This window comes from Pristiophorus japonicus, chromosome 17, assembly GCF_044704955.1.
Source record: "Pristiophorus japonicus isolate sPriJap1 chromosome 17, sPriJap1.hap1, whole genome shotgun sequence".
NCBI classification, from domain to species: domain Eukaryota; kingdom Metazoa; phylum Chordata; class Chondrichthyes; family Pristiophoridae; genus Pristiophorus; species Pristiophorus japonicus.
The window spans coordinates 42274962-42293410 of NC_091993.1; the positions used below are offsets into that span (position 1 = coordinate 42274962).

Here is an 18449-nt window from a genome sequence, read left to right on the forward strand (position 1 = left end):
CACCCAGCCCAACCAGTCCGCCTAACATAACTGCAACACCCCTTATACTGAAACATTCTACACTCCACCCCAACCGGAGCCGTGTGATCTCCTGGGAGAGGCAAAAACCAGATAAAATCCCAGGTCAACACAATAGTAAGATCAGTACAATAAAGATTAATTATAATTAGACAAAATTAAATAATATATACCATAATTATAAATGAAACATTAACCCGGAGCTTTCACCAAAGGAGGCCACAGTGGCAGAACTGCCGTCCCCTCTCGCGGACATTCACCCCCCGAGTTCTCGGTGGTAGTTAAAGCCCCGTGGAACAAGAAGTGAGCATTAAAAGCACATTCCCTGGTGCTGAACATTTTTATGATCGTCTCCTCGGGTTCTACTGACACAACGACACTTTTAGTTGTAAAGACTAAACAGTATTTTTGCGTGCAGGTGACAGGGGTAATTTTCCGACTTGGCTCGGCTGACGGGAAGCCTGGGCTCCCAAGTGCACGCGGTCAAAATCCTGGGCACAATGTGTATGGGTTTCCTGAGTGTGTTTGAAATAGACTCCTGAGATGTTGCCTGGACTGGAGAATTTTAGCTATGAGGGAAGATTGGATATGCTGGGTTTGTTTTCTTTGGAACAGAGGAGGCTGAGGGGAGACCTGATTGAGGTGTATAAAATTATGAGGGGCCTGGATAGAGTGGATAGGAAGGATCTATTTCCCTTGGCAAAGGGGTCAACAACCAGGGGCCATAGAGTTAAAGTAATTGGTAGAAGGTTTAGAGGGGATTTGAGGGGAAATTTCTTCACCCAGAGGGTGGTGGGGGTCTGGAACGCACTGCCTGAAAGGGTGGTAGAGGCAGAAACCCTCACCACATTTAAAAAGTATTTGAATGTGCACTTGAAGTGCTGTAACCTGCAGGGCTACAGACCTAGAGCTGGAAAGTGGGATTAGGCTGGATAGCCTCTTATTGGCCAGCACGGACACGATGGGCCGAAATGCTGTAAATTTCTATGATTCTATACACACACAGTTTTCAATACACGCTTTTGATGCGCAAAGCTCACACCCAAAGGACAAGTCGGAAAACGACCCCTCAAAGGTTTAATATTTTTCCATTCTTCATTGTACTAGAACCTTGATATGATAGAATTTTCCATCCGAACATTTAATGCATCGTTATATATTTTTAATGGTGTTTTATTAATGAGTCAGCCTTCGACCAGTGGGTAGCACTCTCGCCTCTGAGTCAGAAGATTGTGGGTTCAAGTCCCATTCTAGATACTTGAGCACAAAAATCTAGGCTGACACTCCAGTGCAGTGCTGAGGGAGTGCTGCACTGTCTCAGGTGGATGTAAAAAATCCCATGACATCCCAAAGTAGAGCAGGGGAGTTCTCCCCGATGTCCTGGCCAATATTTATCCCTCAACCAACATCACGATAACAGATTTTCTGGTCATTATTTCATTGCTGCTGTGCGTAACTTGACTGCCACATTTCCTCTATTCATCATCATCATCATCGTCATAGGCAGTCCCTCGGAATCGAGGAAGACTTGCTTCCACTCTAAAAGTGAGTTCTCAGGTGACTGAACAATCCAATATGGGAATTACAGTCTCTGTCACAGGTGGGACAGACAGTCGTTGAGGGAAAGGGTGGGTGGGGAGTCTGGTTTGTCGCACGCTCCTTCCGCTTGATTTCTGCATGCTCTCGGCGACGAGACTCAAGGTGCTCAACGCCCTCCCGGATGCTCTTCCTCCACTTAGGGCGGTCTTTGGCCAGGGACTCCCAGGTATCGGTGGGGATGTTGCACTTTATCAAGGAGGCTTTGAGGGTGTCCTTGAAACATTTTCTCTGCCCATTTGGGGCTCGCTTGCCGTGTAGGCGTGTAGGAGCTCCGAGTAGAACGCTTGCTTTGGGAGTCTTGTGTCAGGCATGCGAACAATGTGGTCTGCCCAGCGGAGCTGGTCAAGTGTGATCAGTGTTTCGATGCTGGGGATGTTGGCCTGAGCAAGAACACTGACGTTGGTGCGTCTATCCTCCCAGTGGATTTGCTGGATCTTGCGGAAGCAGCGCTGGTAGTATTTCTCCAGTGTTTTGAGGTGTCTGCTGTACATAGTCCACGTCTCAGCCATATAGGAGGGCGGGTATCACTATTGCCCTGTAGACCATAAGCTTGGTGCCAGGTTTGAGGTCCTAGTCTTCAAACACACTCTTCCTCAGGCGACCGAAGGCTGTGCTGGCTGCCTACACTTCAAAAGTATTCCATTGGTTGTAAAGCGCTGGGGTTGTGAAAGGCGCTATAGAAATGCAAGTTCTATCCTATTATTAAGAGAGTGGATGAGGGAATTACACTAAATGTTCACACACTAATCTCTGCACAGTATAGTTCCTCTAGAATGTAATTAAAATCACTGAAGCCTTAAGTCATTGTGATTTCCAGATTGCCTGAATCGGTGTTAAAACTTAAATACATTCTTTATAAAAATGTATTTTATTGATCAGTAACATTATTGGAGCCACCCTTGTGGATCTGGGATTCACGGTTGTTTGGTCATCCCATCAGTCAGCACTCCCTCAGTGCTGCCCCTCAGACAGTGCAGCGCTCCCTCAGTACTGCCCCTCCGACAGTGCGGCGCTCCCTCAGTACTACCCAGACAGTGCAGCGCTCCCTCAGTACTGCCCCTCCAACAATGCAGCACTCCCTCAGTACTGCCCCTCCAACAGTGTGGTGCTCACTCAATACTGCCCCTCCGACAGTGCAGCACTCCCTCAGTACTGCCCCTCCGACAGTGCAGCACTCCCTCAGTACTGCCCCTCCGACAGTGCAGCGCTCCCTCAGTACTGCCCCTCCGACAGTGCGGCGCTCCCTCAGTACTGCCCCTCCGACAGTGCGGCGCTCCCTCAGTACTGCCCCTCCGACATTGCGGCGCTCCCTCAGTATTGCCCCTCCGACAGTGCGGCGCTCCCTCAGTACTGCCCCTTCGACAGTGCGGCGCTCCCTCAGTACTGCCCCTCAAACAGTGCTGCGCTCCCTCAGTACTGCCCCTCTGACAGTGTGGTGCTCCCTCAATATTTCCCCTCCGACAGTGCGGCGCTCCCTCAGTACTGCCCCTCCGACAGTGCAGCGCTCCCTCAGTACTGGCCCTCCGACAGTGCAGCGCTCCCTCTGTACTGCCCCTCCGACAGTGCAACGCTCCCTCAGTACTGCCCCTCCGACAGTGTAGCGCTCCCTCAGTACTGCCCCTCCGACAGTGCAGCGGTCCCTCAGTACTGCCTCTCCGACAGTGCGGCGCTCCCTCAGTACTGCCCCTCCAACAGTGCAGCACTCCCTCAGCATTGCTCCTCCTACCGTGCGGCACTCCCTCAGTATTGCCCCACCGACAATGCGGCACTCCTTCAGTACTGCCCCTCCGAAAGTGCGGCACTCCCTCAGCACTGCCCCTCCGACAGTGCGGCACTCCCTCAACACTGCCCCTCCGACAGTGCGGCACTCCCTCAACACTGCCCCTCCGACAGTGCGGCACTCCCTCAGCACTGCACTGGAAGTGTTAGCCTGGATTATGTGATCAAGTCTCTGCTGTGGGACTTGAACTCACCACTTTGAGTCAAGAGTGAGTAAAGCAGACAGCTAATAGAAAAGCGGCGATTGTCTACAACACTACCTCTGATGTAACAAAACGTTGCAAACACGTGTTTGTTATCTGAAGACTGTATGGTAAAGAAGTGCACGGCAGCACCATAGGATTTATTCGGGGAGGGGGAGGGGAGTCTTGCTCGATGGGAGCAAGAGTTGGAAATGGGGCGTTACAACGACACAGCGTGACCTCTGACCCACGCTTCTGCCGAGTGAGGAATGTAGGATTGTGGAACTTACCCTCGTTAGTACGGCAGCCCAGAAACAGCATGGGACGTGGGGGTAAGGTCTGGGAAATTCAACCCACCCCATGGATGCTCCCAATGCTGGCCTGTGTCCCAGGGTCTGGGGTATTTATATAGGACGTGTCTGTTTGTACTGTGAAAATGTCCACCCCTTGTCTCTGATTGGTCCCCTTGGAGGATAAGCTACACTCTGAAGTTTCTCTGGAATGTGTAACGGGAACCACCCAGCCCAAGGTCTCACTGACTTCGTAAATTGTAACTCGATCACTTTGACTTCCAGAAGCCACAGAGGACAGAGCTCCCCAGAAGCCACCAAGTGCCAGCTGAATACCCTTATCCCAGCGCAAGTGCATGACCCCACTCCCAAGCTCTCTCTCTCTCCCCTGCACCCCGCCCCCAAGCTCTCTCACTCCCCCAGTCTCTCTCTCCCTCTCTCTCTCTCTCCCCTGCACCCCGCCCCCAAGCTCTCTCACTCCCCCAGTCTCTCTCCCCTCCAGACTCTCTCTCTCTCTCTCCAACCACCCCCCCCGCAAAGTTCTTGCTCTCTTTCTGCCTCCATCCAAGCTTTCTCTCTCTCCCTGTCCGCCTCTCTCCCCACCAGGATCTCTCTCTCCCCTCCGTGACGGAACCTCACTGGAGGCTCGCGGAACTTGGTCGGACTGATTGCCAGGTCCTACCTCCGGTTCAGGGCCGCACTTCCGGCTCCGTCACTTCCGGTTCGGGCGGGAGGCATCGGGGGCGGAGTCTCGACAGAAATAGTACAGGACAGATAGTCCCATGTATATATGGCGGGTGGCTGCCTGGGCCACTTACAGTGCCAATGGGGCACCAACTCTGGGCCTGGGGTGGGATGCGGGTGGAGGGAGGGAATGCACATGCAATCCTTTACTGATACATGACTGGGCTCACAATCATCGGGAAGCAGTAGCATCAAGTTAAAAAATGACCTGGTGCCAATAGCCCAGTTTCTGTAATGTAACAGCAGCCAATTGGATTGTTGAGAGATCCTTTGAAATGCAAACCCAAGGCCCTTAACATTTCAGAATGATACCCGGGCTCAGAGTGTTAAATTATGAGCACAGGTTGCATAGACTTGGCTTGTGTTTTCTTGAATGTAGGAGATTGAGGGGTGATCTACTGAGGGAGTGCAACGAAGGTTCACCAGGCCGATTCCTGGGATGGGGAGTGGGGGTGGGGGGGATTGTCCTTTGAGGATGACTCTACAGTTTAGAAGAATGAGAGGTGACCTCATTGAAACATTCAAAATTCTTACCAGGCTTGATAGGGTAGATGCAGGGAGGATGTTTCCTCCGGCTGGGGAGTCTAGAACCAGGGCTCACAGTATCAGAATAAGGAGTCGGCCATTTAGGACAGAGATGAGAAATTTCTTCACTCAGAGGGTGGTGAATCTCTGGAATTCATTACCCCAGAGGGCTGTGGAGGCTCAGTCTTTGAGTATATTCAACACAGAGATTGATAGATATTTGGATATTAAGGGAATCAAGGGAATCAAGGGATATGGGGACAGTGCAGGGAAGTGGAGTTGAGGTAGAAGATCAGCCATGATCATATTGAATGGCGGAGCAGGCTCGAGGGGCCGAATGGCCTACTCCTGCTCCTAATTCTTATATTATTCTTATGATCTGATCAATGTGGTTAAAATGTTTAAAAGATTCGATAAAAAAAAGACTTGTATTTATATAGCGCCTTTCATGACCACCGGATGTCCCAAAGCATTTTACAGCCAATGAAGTACTTTTGAAATGCAGTCACTGTTGTAATGTGGGAAACACGGCAGCCAATTAGCGCACAGCATCATCATCATCATCATAGGCGGTCCCTCGAATCGAGGATGACTTGCTTCCACATCAAAAAGTTCACAGGTGTTTCAATGAAGGACCTAAAATTCCAGGTCCGAACTAAATCTTGAAGGGTGGAAGATGCCTGTGCGTGGATTTTTTTTAACATGTGGTGGCCGTTACACACCAGCCACCACACGGGCTTGACAGAGCTAGGTCTTGGTCCAGTGGCAAGGGTTAACCAGGACGACTGACCAGCTCTGCTGCATGGACCTAGTGTGCACATATCACACTATGGTCCGTGCTGCCCCTGGGCCCTCGCCTCTTCTGGGCCCAGGCCGCACGCCTCTCCTGGGCCCCTGTGCTGCTCCCACAAACAGCAATGTGATAATGACCCGATAATCTGTTTTTGTTATATTGATTGAGGGATAAATATTGGCCAGGACCCCGGGGATAACTCCCCTGCTCTTCTTCGAAATAGTGCCATGGGATCTTTTACGTTCACTTGAGAGAGCAGACGGGGCCTCGGTTTAACGTCTCATCCGAAAGGCGTCACCTCCGACAGTGCAGCACTCCCTCAGCACTGCACTGGCGAGAGAGCTACCCACTGAGACACAGCTGTAAGGTGAAATACCACCAACGATGACTCCACAAGATCCTACAAATCCCCTGGGAGGACAGACGCACCAACGTTAGTGTCCTCGACCAGGCCAACATCCCCAGCATTGAAGCACTGACCACACTCGACCAGCTCCGCTGGGCAGGCCACATCATTCTCATGTCCCAGACACGAGACTCCCAAAGCAAGCGCTCTACTCGGAACTCCTTCGTGGCAAACGAGCCAAAGGTGGGCAGCGTAAACATTACAAGGACGCCCTCAAGGCCTCCTTGATAAAGTGCAACATCCCCACTGACACCTGGGAGTCCCTGGCCAAAGACCGCCCTAAGTGGGGCAAGTGCATCCGGGAGGGCGCTGAGCACCTCGAGTATCATCGACGAGAGCATGCAGAAATAAAGCGCAGACAGCGGAAAGAGCGTGCGGCAAACCAGTCCCACCCACCCGCTCCCTCAACGACTATCTGTCCCACGTGTGACAAAGTCTGTGGCTCTCGCATTGGACTGTTCAGTCACCTAAGGACGCATTTTAAGAGTGGAAGCAAGTCTTTCCTCGATTCCGAGGGACTGCCTATGATGATGATCAATGCAGAGAAACTATTTCCTCTGTTGGGGAATCCAGAACAAGGGGGCTTCATCTTAAAATTAGAGCCAGGCCGTTTCGCAGGTAAATCAGGAAGCATTCTTTCACACAGAGTAGTAGAAATGTGGAACTCTCGCCCCCAAAAGGCTGCGGATGCTGGGGGTCAGTTGGAGCTTACAAGCCTCAGAGCGACAGTTTTTTGTTGGATAAGGATATTAAGGGAGATGGAGCAAAGGTGGGAAAATGGACGTGATCAGCCATGATCTGATTGAATGATGGAACAGACTCGAGGGGCTGAATGGCCTACTTCTTTATCTTTTGTTCCTATGTTTAACAATGCTGGATGCCGGGAATGCACCAAGTTCCCAGCACCCAGCATTTCTCAGGCGTAAATTTTTGATGGGCAGAAAAAGAGGCGAGGCCCCAGTGTATCCTGGCTCCATCCAAAAAATTCTGCCCCACCCACATCAGAGAGCAGCATTTCCCCCACCCACCGGCCTTCGGATTCCCAGGGCTCCTTCTCCAACACCTAGGGCCCAAGTTTCCACACGATAAAAAACGGGCGCCCCTCCGAGCTGGCGCCGGAAAAAAAACTCGCGATTCTGGAGCGCCCTGCAGCTCCATAGTCTGTTTGGCGCGGCGCACAGGGGGGCGGAGCCTACACTCGAGCCGATTTTGTAAGGGGGAGGGGGCGGGTACTATTTAAATTCGTTTTTTTCCTGCCGGCAACCCTGCGCGTGCGCGTTGGAGTGTTCGCGCACGCGCAGTGTGAAGGAAACATTGGCACTGGGCCATTTTTGTAGTTCTTTGTAGCTGTTTAATTTTTGATCATTTTTTAATAAAAGCACATTGCCCATCAGCACTGAGGCTTCTTGTAGCCTTCTCACTGTCTCCTTCCCGCCCGCCGTCTGGAACGGCTTCCCCCCCCCCCCCCCCAAGCTGCGTTTGGTCGATCGGGCGGTCGGTCGATCCCGCACTCCCTCCCGCACTCCCTCCCTCCCGCCGTCTGGAACGGCTTCCTCTTCCCCCCCCGCCGTTGGGAACAAACGAACTTGTGAGGCTGGCTGAAGCACTTTCACACAGGTAGGAAGATGGTTTATTTAATCTTTTCTTTGGTTATAAATGTTTATTCAGGTTGGATTTATTTGTATAATATTTGTAGAAGTATAAATAAGGATTTATTGTAGAATTTAATGACTTCCCTTCCCCCCCCCCCCCCCCCCACCTCGTTCTGGACGCCTAATTTGTAACCTGCGCCTGATTTTTTAATGTGTAGAACAGATTTTTTCAGTTCGACAAAAATCTTCACTGGCTCCATTCTAAGTTAGTTTGGAGTACGTTTTCACTGTGGAAACTTTGAAATCAGGCGTCAGTGGCCGGACACGCCCCCTTGAAGAAAAAATTCTGTTCCAAACTGGAACTGTTCTACCTGACTAGAACTGCAGAAAAAAAAATGTGGAGAATTGCGATTTCTAAGATAGTCCGTTCTCCACCAGTTGCTCCTAAAAATCAGGCGCAAATCATGTGGAAACTTGGGCCCCTAGTTGCTCACAAAATACATTTAAAGGACGTGGACACAAGAACATAAGAAATAGGAGCAGGAGTAAGCCATTTGGCCCCTCGAGCCTGTTCCGCCGTTTAATAAGATCATGGCTGATCTGATCATGAACTCAGCTCCACTTCCCTGCCCGCTCCCCATAACCCTTCCTTATCGCTCAAAAATCTGTCTATCCCCACCTTACACATATTCAATGACCCAGCCTCCACAGCTCTCTGAGGTACAGAATTCCACAGATTTACAACACTCAAATAAGAAATTCCTCTCAGTTCTAAATGGACAACCCCTTATACTGAAACTATGACCCCTAGTTCTAGATTCCCTCACGAGGTGAAACATCCTCTCTGCTTCTACCCTGTCAAGCCCCCTCAGTATCTTATATATTTCAATATATTCGTCTAAATTCCAATGCGTATAGGCCCAACCTGCTCAACCTTTCTTCATAAGCCAACCCCTCATCTCAGGAGTCAACCAAGTGAACCTTCTCTGAACTGCCTCCGATGTAAAAATATCCCTCCTTAAATACGGAGACCAAAACAGGACGCAGTACTCTAGTTGTAGCAGGACTACAGCTCTAGTAGGACTTCCCTGCTTTTATACTCCATTCCCCTTGCAATGAAGGCCAACATTCCATTTGCCTTCCTGATTACTTGCTGTACTTGCAAACTAACGTTTTGTGTTTCATGCACAAGGATCCCCCAGGTCCCTCTGTGCTGCAGCACTTTGTGGAGCAGAAGCTTAGCTGGAAGCTGTACTTTGCAGGTGTAAGAGACTCTGCACACTAAGCACTTGCCCTGTGTGTGGCCCTCGTGCACTGTAGGGGTGATATTTCGAGCTCGCACTGCTGGCTTTCCTCCCCCCCCCCCCCCCCCCGTGGGCTGCACGGGACAGAAAATGCCACTTCCTGATACACATGTGCGTCCAGGCAAGGCTCCCCCGGCAACGTGAGCTGAGAAAACCGACTTCTGTAAGCATAAAAGTTCAACTGGAAAGTGGTGCTACTCACGTCTGAATAGGCCAGGTCCTCTCTGATATGGAAGAACCTGGTTTTATAGGATTCAAGTTTGACCTCCAAGAAGTGGTCGGTGGTGCTCTGTGTAAAAAGAGAGAAAGTGTAGCTATGAAAATGTGCTTCAGTATCACTTCATGTATTGTACAACAGCTTGTTGCCCTGGCCTAGGTGGAGCATTAGTACATATGATTAGTTCCAGAAACCAAGCGCAGGCAGCGGAAAGAACGTGCAGCAAACCAGTCCCACCCTCCCTTTCCCTCAATGTCTATCTGTCCCACCTGTGACAGAGACTGTGGCTCTCATATTGGACTGTTCAGCCACCTAAGAACTCATGTTAAGAGTGGAAGCAAGTCTCGATTCTGAGGGACAGCCTTCGATGATGATGTGCAATAAACTTGCACAAGTTGCTCACAGTGGGGTTGGCACACGCCATTCTGGGCCACAGTGCCATCTCAGATCAGCAGTGCTGCCTTCCCCCAGAGTTCTTAGTCATTCACACCCCTCATCTCGCCCGCACGCCCCTTCGATTTCGCAGCCTCTGATTGGCCGGAGGACTGAAAGAGGCAGTACCGCAGTGAAGACAGAAACCCACCCCCGGCTGAGGAATATCGAACCTCGATCCAGTTACAGTCCACCACTAGAGTTGTCGAAGGAATTTACAAAACAAGATTCTTTGCTAACGTACACTAGTTTTATGTATGTAATAACTCGATAGACTGAATACTGTAAACTCACTCAGGTGCAAACCTGGCTCAACTTTATTTGGGCCCAAAGTGCCCACATTACACGGTGGCTTGCTTTATATACCTGGCTCGCACACCTGTGCGTATAGCTCAATGACTTCCGACAGTGGCGCCCCCTGGTGGCTAGTAATCCCAAGTATACATGACAACTAGAACCAAAGTGAGAGAGGATTTGCTATAGATAATGGTCTCTTAAGGAGACATTAAATTGATGCCCTGATTTCCTGTTCAGATAAACATCAAAGACATCTTGGCACATGTCAAGGAAGAGCAGGAAATTCACCTTCAACATTCCTCCCTCATTGAACAGCACCAAAACCTGACTAACCTGGCATTTATCACGTTTGCGGTTTCAGAAATCTTGCCGTGCATAAACTGGCTGCAATGACTGCACATTTAGAGTCATTCATTAGATGGGAAGCACTTTTGGATATTCTGAGGATGTGAAAGACGCCTTTTAAAGGCAAGTTCCTTTAACTCTCATCTAATTTTTACTGGTGCAAAGTACAGCACATCAGTAAATTAATACATTAAGGGGGATAGAAACATGCAGTACAGAGACAGAGAGAGAGTCAGAGGGAGTGAGAGAGACAGGGAGACAGGGGGAGAGAGGGAGGGAGCGAGAGGGAGGGAGCGAGAAAGAGGGAGCGAGAAAGAGGAAGCGAGAAAGAGGGAGCGAGAAAGAGGGAGCGAGAAAGAGGGAGCGAGAAAGAGGGAGCGAGAAAGAGGGAGCGAGAAAGAGGGAGCGGGAAAGAGGGAGCGGGAAAGAGGGAGCGGGAAAGAGGGAGCGGGAAAGAGGGAGCGGGAAAGAGGGAGCGGGAAAGAGGGAGCGGGAAAGAGGGAGCGGGAAAGAGGGAGCGGGAAAGAGGGAGCGGGAAAGAGGGAGCGGGAAAGAGGGAGCGGGAAAGAGGGAGCGGGAAAGAGGGAGCGGGAAAGAGGGAGCGGGAAAGAGGGAGCGGGAAAGAGGGAGCGGGAAAGAGGGAGCGGGAAAGAGGGAGCGGGAAAGAGGGAGCGGGAAAGAGGGAGCGGGAAAGAGGGAGCGAGAGAGAGGGAGCGGGAGAGAGGGAGCGGGAGAGAGGGAGCGGGAGAGAGGGAGCGGGAGAGAGGGAGCGGGAGGGAGGGAGCGGGAGGGAGGGAGCGGGAGGGAGGGAGCGGGAGGGAGGGAGCGGGAGGGAGGGAGCGGGAGGGAGGGAGCGGGAGGGAGGGAGCGGGAGGGAGGGAGCGGGAGGGAGGGAGGGAGCGGGAGGGAGGGAGCGGGAGGGAGGGAGGCGGGAGGGAGGGAGGGAGCGGGAGGGAGGGAGCGGGAGGGAGGGAGCGGGAGCAAAGGAGGGAGGGAGCGGGAGAGGGCGGGAGCAAAGGAGGGAGGGGGTATGTATTCTCTCCATGTGTAAGCCCCAACCCCTATTCAAGGCTCTACCCTCACATCTCACCCTATTTCAGAATAGTGCAGGATATGGAACAGACCCATTGCTGAGTTTCTGGGGTCGATTCTAACTGTTCCCAGCAGAGGGGTCAATCGGGCGGGGGTAAAGCGGGGATGGACTCGCTGCCACATGTTTGCCGCCTGCGGGAACAGTTGAAATCGATCCCTGTCCAGTATGCTTGTAGTGTGCTGCCCGCTCAGGTTTCCTGTGATGGGCCCGGGCAGCAGGTGAGATAACGCAATCCAGGCAGGAACTTAGGAGACCCCCTCACTCTCACAGTGTGTCATAGTTTGAGGGGGGCAAAAGGGTTAACCAATATGATGGAGCCCAGAGTTGAGGATAGCAATTTACCAGCTGTGCCGTGGGCAATCTCTTTGGCATTGGCACGTCGACAGTCGGCATCTGAGCGTACTTGGGGTACGCTTTCATCGCACAGTCACTGACTCTGCTGTTCACCGGAATGGAGGCTTTGATCTTTATCCTCTCACAGCCACTTGATGAGCAGAAAGCAAACTGCTCTCTCTTTTTGTGGGCTTTCACTTTCAGGAACAGCAGCCTTTGGGAGCAAGAGAGAAATCCGTTACTATATCAACAGCAGCAGCAGCTTTAGGACTGCAGGTTAGCATCGGAATAAGAACATAAGAAATAGGAGCAGCATTAGACCATTCGGCCCCTCTAGCCTGCTCCGCCATTCAATAAGATTATGGCTAATCTGATCATGGACTCAGCTCCACTTCCCTGCCCGCTCTCCATAACCCTCAAAAATCTGCCTATCTCCACCTTAAATATATTCAAAGACCCAGCCTCCACAGCTCTCTGGCGCAGAGAATTTCACAGATTCACGACCCCCAGAGAGAAGAAATTCCTCCTCATCTCAGTTTTAAATGGGCGGCCCCTTACTCTGAGACTATAGGCTAGAATTTGCATTGGTTCACCGCCCGGTTTCTCGGCGGGATTGGCCGTTTTGGGCGAGAAATGGGTCGGAGAAAAATTCCCCAGCTGAGGCACGCCAGCGGTTTCGAAGTCCCGCTGGGGAGCGGACAGCGGGCGTGTACCCTCCACAGAGCGCCATGGCGCCATCTTTGGCTGAGCGGCAATCCGTAGGCAAGTATAAAAAAAACGTTTTTTTAAACCGCCCACGGGGATCAGCGGAGCTGGGCAGTGGGTCTGCAAGAACAAGGTAAGTGATTAGCTTTTTACTATTTATTTTCAGAATCTGTTGGGGCGATTTAATTTAAAAATGTCTTGGGAATGTTTTGGGGATTTTTTAGTTAGGTTTTTGAAAAATTATTTTTATTCTTTTTTTGGTGTTAGGCCCAACCCGCAGCCTCGGGGTAAATTTTTTATAGATTTTTTAATTTTTCGCCCATTTTCTTTAGGCACTGCCCAATCTAGCCGAAATTGCATTTTCCACCCAGATTGGGGGTGAAAGGCACATATTTCTAGCTGGGCATATTTAAATTTTTTTTTTCCCGGAAGTTTGCGCCAGCGATAATCTTCCCGGCTGTAGCGATTTTCTGGGCGGCAATCGGGTGCTGGCGGGCTTTGGGGAAACTCTAGCCCTATGCCCCATAGTTTTAGTTTCACCAATGAGTGGAAATATCCTCTCTGCATCCACCTTGTCAAGCCCCTTCATTATCTTATAAGTTTCGATAAGATCACCTCTCATTCTTCTGAATTCCAATGAGTAGAGGCCCAACCTTTCCTCATAAGTCAACCCCCTCATCCCCAGAGTCAACCTAGTGAACCTTCTCTGAACTGCCTCCAATGCAAGTATATCCTTCCTTAAATAAGGAGACCAAAACTGTACGCAGTACTCTAGGTGTGACCTCACCAATACCCTGTACAGTTGTAGCAGGACTTCTCGGCTTTTATACTCTATCCCTTTTGCAATAAAGGCCAACATTCCATTTGCATTCCTGATTACTTGCTGTATGCATACTAACTTTTTTTAATAAATGAAATGTATTTTCTAACAGAAGAAAGCTGTGGCAATATAATATTCCTTCATAATTAAAATAAAAATAGGCTGACAGGTTTTGGTTTAACATTAACAGCAAAGGTAAGGACTACAGAATGAAGATGTTAGTCATTTGCAGTGAGCTTCATTCCATCTCAAAGCTGAGATTCCAGTGCACGATGGTGAATATTACATGCCATTTTTTTGCCACCAGAAATATTCCCGATTGTAATATGAAGGTTGCAAGTGCGGCGTGACCATTTTAATGGTAAGTATGATGGACGTACCCAGTGTCCTCATCCAAGAAATAGTAGCTCTTGCCTGGGTGGGCACGATCCAGGCTGTCCATCTGATGTGCCCTCAGGAACGATCCGGTCTTGAAAGTTCTTTTTGATAAGCGATTGTGAATATCCGATATTATGTTAAACGTGCTGCCTTTAGGGTAGCAAAGCCCCACTTGGATCCAGTCATTCCTGACAAGGGGATCAACGGCAAGAAATATCAGTGAGGCAATTGCAGGTTAGTTTGTATTTTAATATACGAGTCATGGGTAACAACAACAACTTGTATTTATATAGCGCCTTTAACGTAGTGAAATGTCCCAAGTCACTTCACAGGAGTATTATCGATAAAAATTTGACACCTAGCTGCGTTATTAGAAATTAGCACGTCAAAGAGGTAGGTTTTAAGGAGCATCTTGAAGGAGGAAAGAGAGGTAACGAGGCAGAGAGGTTTAGGAAGGGAGTTCCAGAGCTTGAGGCCCAGGCAACAGAAGGTACAGCCACCAATGGTTGAGCGATTATAATCAGGAATGCTCAGGAAGGCAGAATTAGAGGAGTGCAGACATCTCGGGGAGTTGTGGGGCTGGAGGAGATTACAGAGATAGGGAGGGGCGAGGTCATGGAGGGATTTGAAAATAAGGATGAGAATTTTGAAATCAAGGCGCTGCTTAGCCGGAAGCCAATGTAGGCCAGCGAGCACAGGGGTGATGGGTGAGCGGGACTTGGTGCGAGTTAGGACACGGGCAGCCAAGTTTTGGATCACCTCTAGTTTATGTAGGGTAAAATGTGGGAGGCCGGCCAGGAGTGCATTGGAATAGTCAAGTCTAGAGGTAACAAAGGCATGGATGATGGCTTCAGCAGCGGATGAACTAAGGCAAGGGCGGAGACGGAAGATGTTACGGAGGTGGAAATAGGCGGTCTTAGTTATGCTGCGGATATGTGGTCGAAAGCTCAAATCAGGGTCAAATATGACACTAACATTGCGAACAGTCAGGTTCAGCATCAGACAGAAGACAGAGAGGGATGGAGTCAGATGGAGACACTGAATCCGTGGTGTACTGTACGAGTCTAGTGCGCAGTTTGTTCGCAGGCTCCAAGCTCCCTTAACGCTTGCTGCCTGCACTGGGGTGTGCTCGGTACCTTGGGTGGGGGTAAGCCTCAAACCTTCAGGCCCAATAATATGGGCCTGGACACCCTTGCCATGTCTACACACTAAGCACTCCACGAGTAGCATCCTATTCACTCCCTCTCCCATCGGGCTTACATCACAGTCAGATATCGCATGATATCTCCAACAGAATAATAAAGCTCAGCTCATCGCATTTTGTAAAAATTATGAACCCTTGACAACGTCCAGTTTAGTTTCTGGTAATTATAGGAACCTGCCCAGGTACCAGGTGGATGTAAAAGATCCCATGACACTATTTCGAAAAAGAGCAGGGGAGTTATCTTCGGTGCCCTGGCCAATATTTATCCCTCAATCAACATAACAAAAACAGATTATCTAGTCATTATCACATTGCTTTTTCTGGGAGCTTGCTGTGCGCAAATTGACTGCCGCGTTTCCCACATTACAACGGTAGCTACACTCCAAAAGTACTTCATTGGCTGTAAAGTACTTTGATATGTCTAGTGGTCGTGAAAGGTGCTATATAAATGCAAGTCTTCCTTTCTTTCTTTCACCAACTCTGCATGGATGGCAGTCCAATACTTGATACAAAATGGAGGAGCGGCGAGGGATCGTGGCGGAGGAGCGGCGAGGGATCGTGGCGGAGGAGCGGCGAGGGATCGTGGCGGAGGAGCGGCGAGGGATCGTGGCGGAGGAGCGGCGAGGGATCGTGGCGGAGGAGCGGCGAGGGATCGTGGCGGAGGAGCGGCGAGGGATCGTGGCGGAGGAGCGGCGAGGGATCGTGGCGGAGGAGCGGCGAGGGATCGTGGCGGAGGAGCGGCGAGGGATCGTGGCGGAGGAGCGGCGAGGGATCGTGGCGGAGGAGCGGCGAGGGATCGTGGCGGAGGAGCGGCGAGGGATCGTGGCGGAGGAGCGGCGAGGGATCGGGGCGGAGGAGCGGCGAGGGATCGGGGCGGAGGAGCGGCGAGGGATCGGGGCGGAGGAGCGGCGAGGGATCGGGGCGGAGGAGCGGCGAGGGATCGTGGCGGAGGAGCGGCGAGGGATCGTGGCGGAGGAGCGGCGAGGGATCGTGGCGGAGGAGCGGCGAGAGATCGTGGCGGAGGATCGTGGCGGAGGAGCGGCGAGGGATCGCGGCGGAGGAGCGGCGAGGGATCGTGGCGGAGGATCGCGGCGGAGGAGCGGCGAGGGATCGCGGCGGAGGAGCGGCGAGGGATCGCGGCGGAGGATCGCGGCGGAGGAGCGGCGAGGGATCGCAGCGGAGGATCGTGGCGGAGGATCGGCGAGGGATCGTGGCGGAGGAGCGGCGAGGGATCGTGGCGGAGGAGCGGCGAGGGATCGCGGCGGAGGAGCGGCGAGGGATCGCGGCGGAGGAGCGGCGAGGGATCGCGGCGAGGGATCGTGGCGGAGGATCGTGGCGGAGGATCGTGGCGGAGGATCGGCGAGGGATCGTGGCGGAGGAGCGGCGAGGGATCGTGGCGGAGGAGCGGCGAGGGATCGCGGCAGAGGAGCGGCGAGGGATCGCGGCGAGGGATCGTGGCGGAGGAGCGGCGAGGGATCGTGGCGGAGGAGCGGCGAGGGATCGCGGCGGAGGAGCGGCGAGGAATCGTGGCGGAGGAGCGGCGAGGAATCGTGGCGGAGGAGCGGCGAGGGATCGCGGCGAGGGATCGCGGCAGAGGAGCAGCGAGGGATCGCGGTGGAGGTGCAGCGAATGTTTGTGGCGGGGGAGCGGCGAGAGATCGTGGCGGAGGAGCGGCAAATGAGGGTATGGGGCGCAGAAGATCCGAGGGCCCAGGGGCAGCACGGCCAGCCCACACTGCGATGTGTGCGCGCACTGGGTCCGTGCAGCAGAGCAGGTCTCCAGTCGTTCTGGTTCAACCCTTGCCACTGGATAAAGACCTAGCCTTGTCGAGCCCGTGTGGTGGCTGGTGTGCAACGGTCACCACACGTTAAAAAAATCCACACACAGGCATCTTCCACCCTTCAATTGGAGTTCAGGACTGGAACATCAGGTCCTTCTTTGAAACATCTGTGAACTCATGTGGAAGCAAGTCACAATGTGGGCAGGTTTCTCAGGAGCTAGCTGAACGCTGCTTGCTGATATGATGCACAACTGGGGCTATGAAAGATCACTCACTGGTTGAAGTTGATGAGCCAGATGGTGAGTTCCTGGGGTGCTGGACCATCCCAGTGTACAGTGTATCCTTTCTGTAGCATAACAACAGGCTGGTATTGCTGGTAGTGAGAATGTCTGCCCAGGGCACCCTTTAGGTAGAGCGGCTTATCGGGGTACTCATCTTTAATCATCTTCATCTTCAGAGTTGATGGCCGCCTGGCCTGAATGTACACCTGAAAGCAAAAAACACAGGACGTCAACCTGAGAAAGTGCAGAGTGTCTCCTTTAATTCAGGTCACTGTTTCTTTATTCGTTCTGAGATTTGGGCGTCGCCGGCAAGGCCAGCGTTTATTGCCCAGCCCTCATTGCCCTCGAGAAGGTGGTGGTGAGCCGCAACCTTGAACCGCTGCAGTCGGCGAGGTGAAGGTTGATGCAGTTCCTGCTTTGACACGTCACCTAGAGAGACACAAAGCACGTCATGTTCCCAGACCGAGCTGCCAGCAACGACCTCGCATGTCACAGGCTCACCCCAGGGATTTGGGACTGCGGGTGCTCGAATTTCCCATACCTGCTGCCAATTATTGAGGCTCCCACTGGAAGCCTGAAGTCAGCAAATTAGCCCCCAAGCGCATCTCGGATATTAAAATACAGCCGCGTTAAAGTATTCTTCATTACGACTACAGGCGTAACAGGAGCAGATTTCCAAATCTCGGGCTCAGAGGCCAGACTGAGCCATTCCTAAACTCGTCGGATCTGTGGTCCATTGTAAGTTGAGCTGGGAGCTCTGAATTGTAAAATTTACCCTCTGTACCTGTAAGTCAATCAAATAAAGCCTGCCTTCCCGAAGGGCAATCTGCAACCAGAATATCACCATACAAAATGAGCGATTTTCCAGGCATCAGGTATTTTACACAGCCGATCCACTCCACTGCCCGCATGGGAGCACTGAGCCCAATCTCCGGTAATGCTGTGGTTCCCAACCAGCAGGAAACCATCAAATTACAGCTCAGTCATAATTTCAACAGTTTAATATCAGAAATGGTTCGTACAATAGTTCCGGAATTATTTGATAAAAGGGGCCAAAGCAAGCATCATTCGTGGCTCAGTGGGCAGTGCTCCCCCTCAGAGCCAGAAGGTTGTGGGTTCAAGGCCCACCTCAGAGACTCGAGGACAAAAATCGAGGATATTCCAATGCAATACTGAGGGAGTGCTGCACTGTCAGAGGTGCCGTCTTTTGGATGAGGCCCCGTCTGCCCTTTCAAGTGGAGATAAAATATGATTTCTCCTGGTGTCCCGGCCAAGATTTAACCCACTATCATTGTAATGTATTTGCTTCTTGGGTTCTTTGCTTAAGAATTC

At 51.7% G+C, this 18449-nt stretch overlaps 1 protein-coding gene across 1 annotated transcript in view; it reads right to left on the bottom strand.

Annotated features, from left to right (window-relative positions):
* The window catches only part of cemip (cell migration inducing hyaluronidase 1), a 259948-nt gene that overhangs the window by 14723 nt on the left and 226776 nt on the right, over window positions 1–18449 (bottom strand). The window contains exons 23-26 of the mRNA XM_070858685.1: window positions 17112–17323; window positions 13855–14040; window positions 11959–12163; window positions 9435–9521 (exon numbers count right to left, since the gene is read on the bottom strand). Of these exons, the coding sequence (XP_070714786.1) occupies window positions 9435–9521; window positions 11959–12163; window positions 13855–14040; window positions 17112–17323 (690 nt within the window). The remainder of the gene's footprint in view (window positions 1–9434; window positions 9522–11958; window positions 12164–13854; window positions 14041–17111; window positions 17324–18449) is intronic.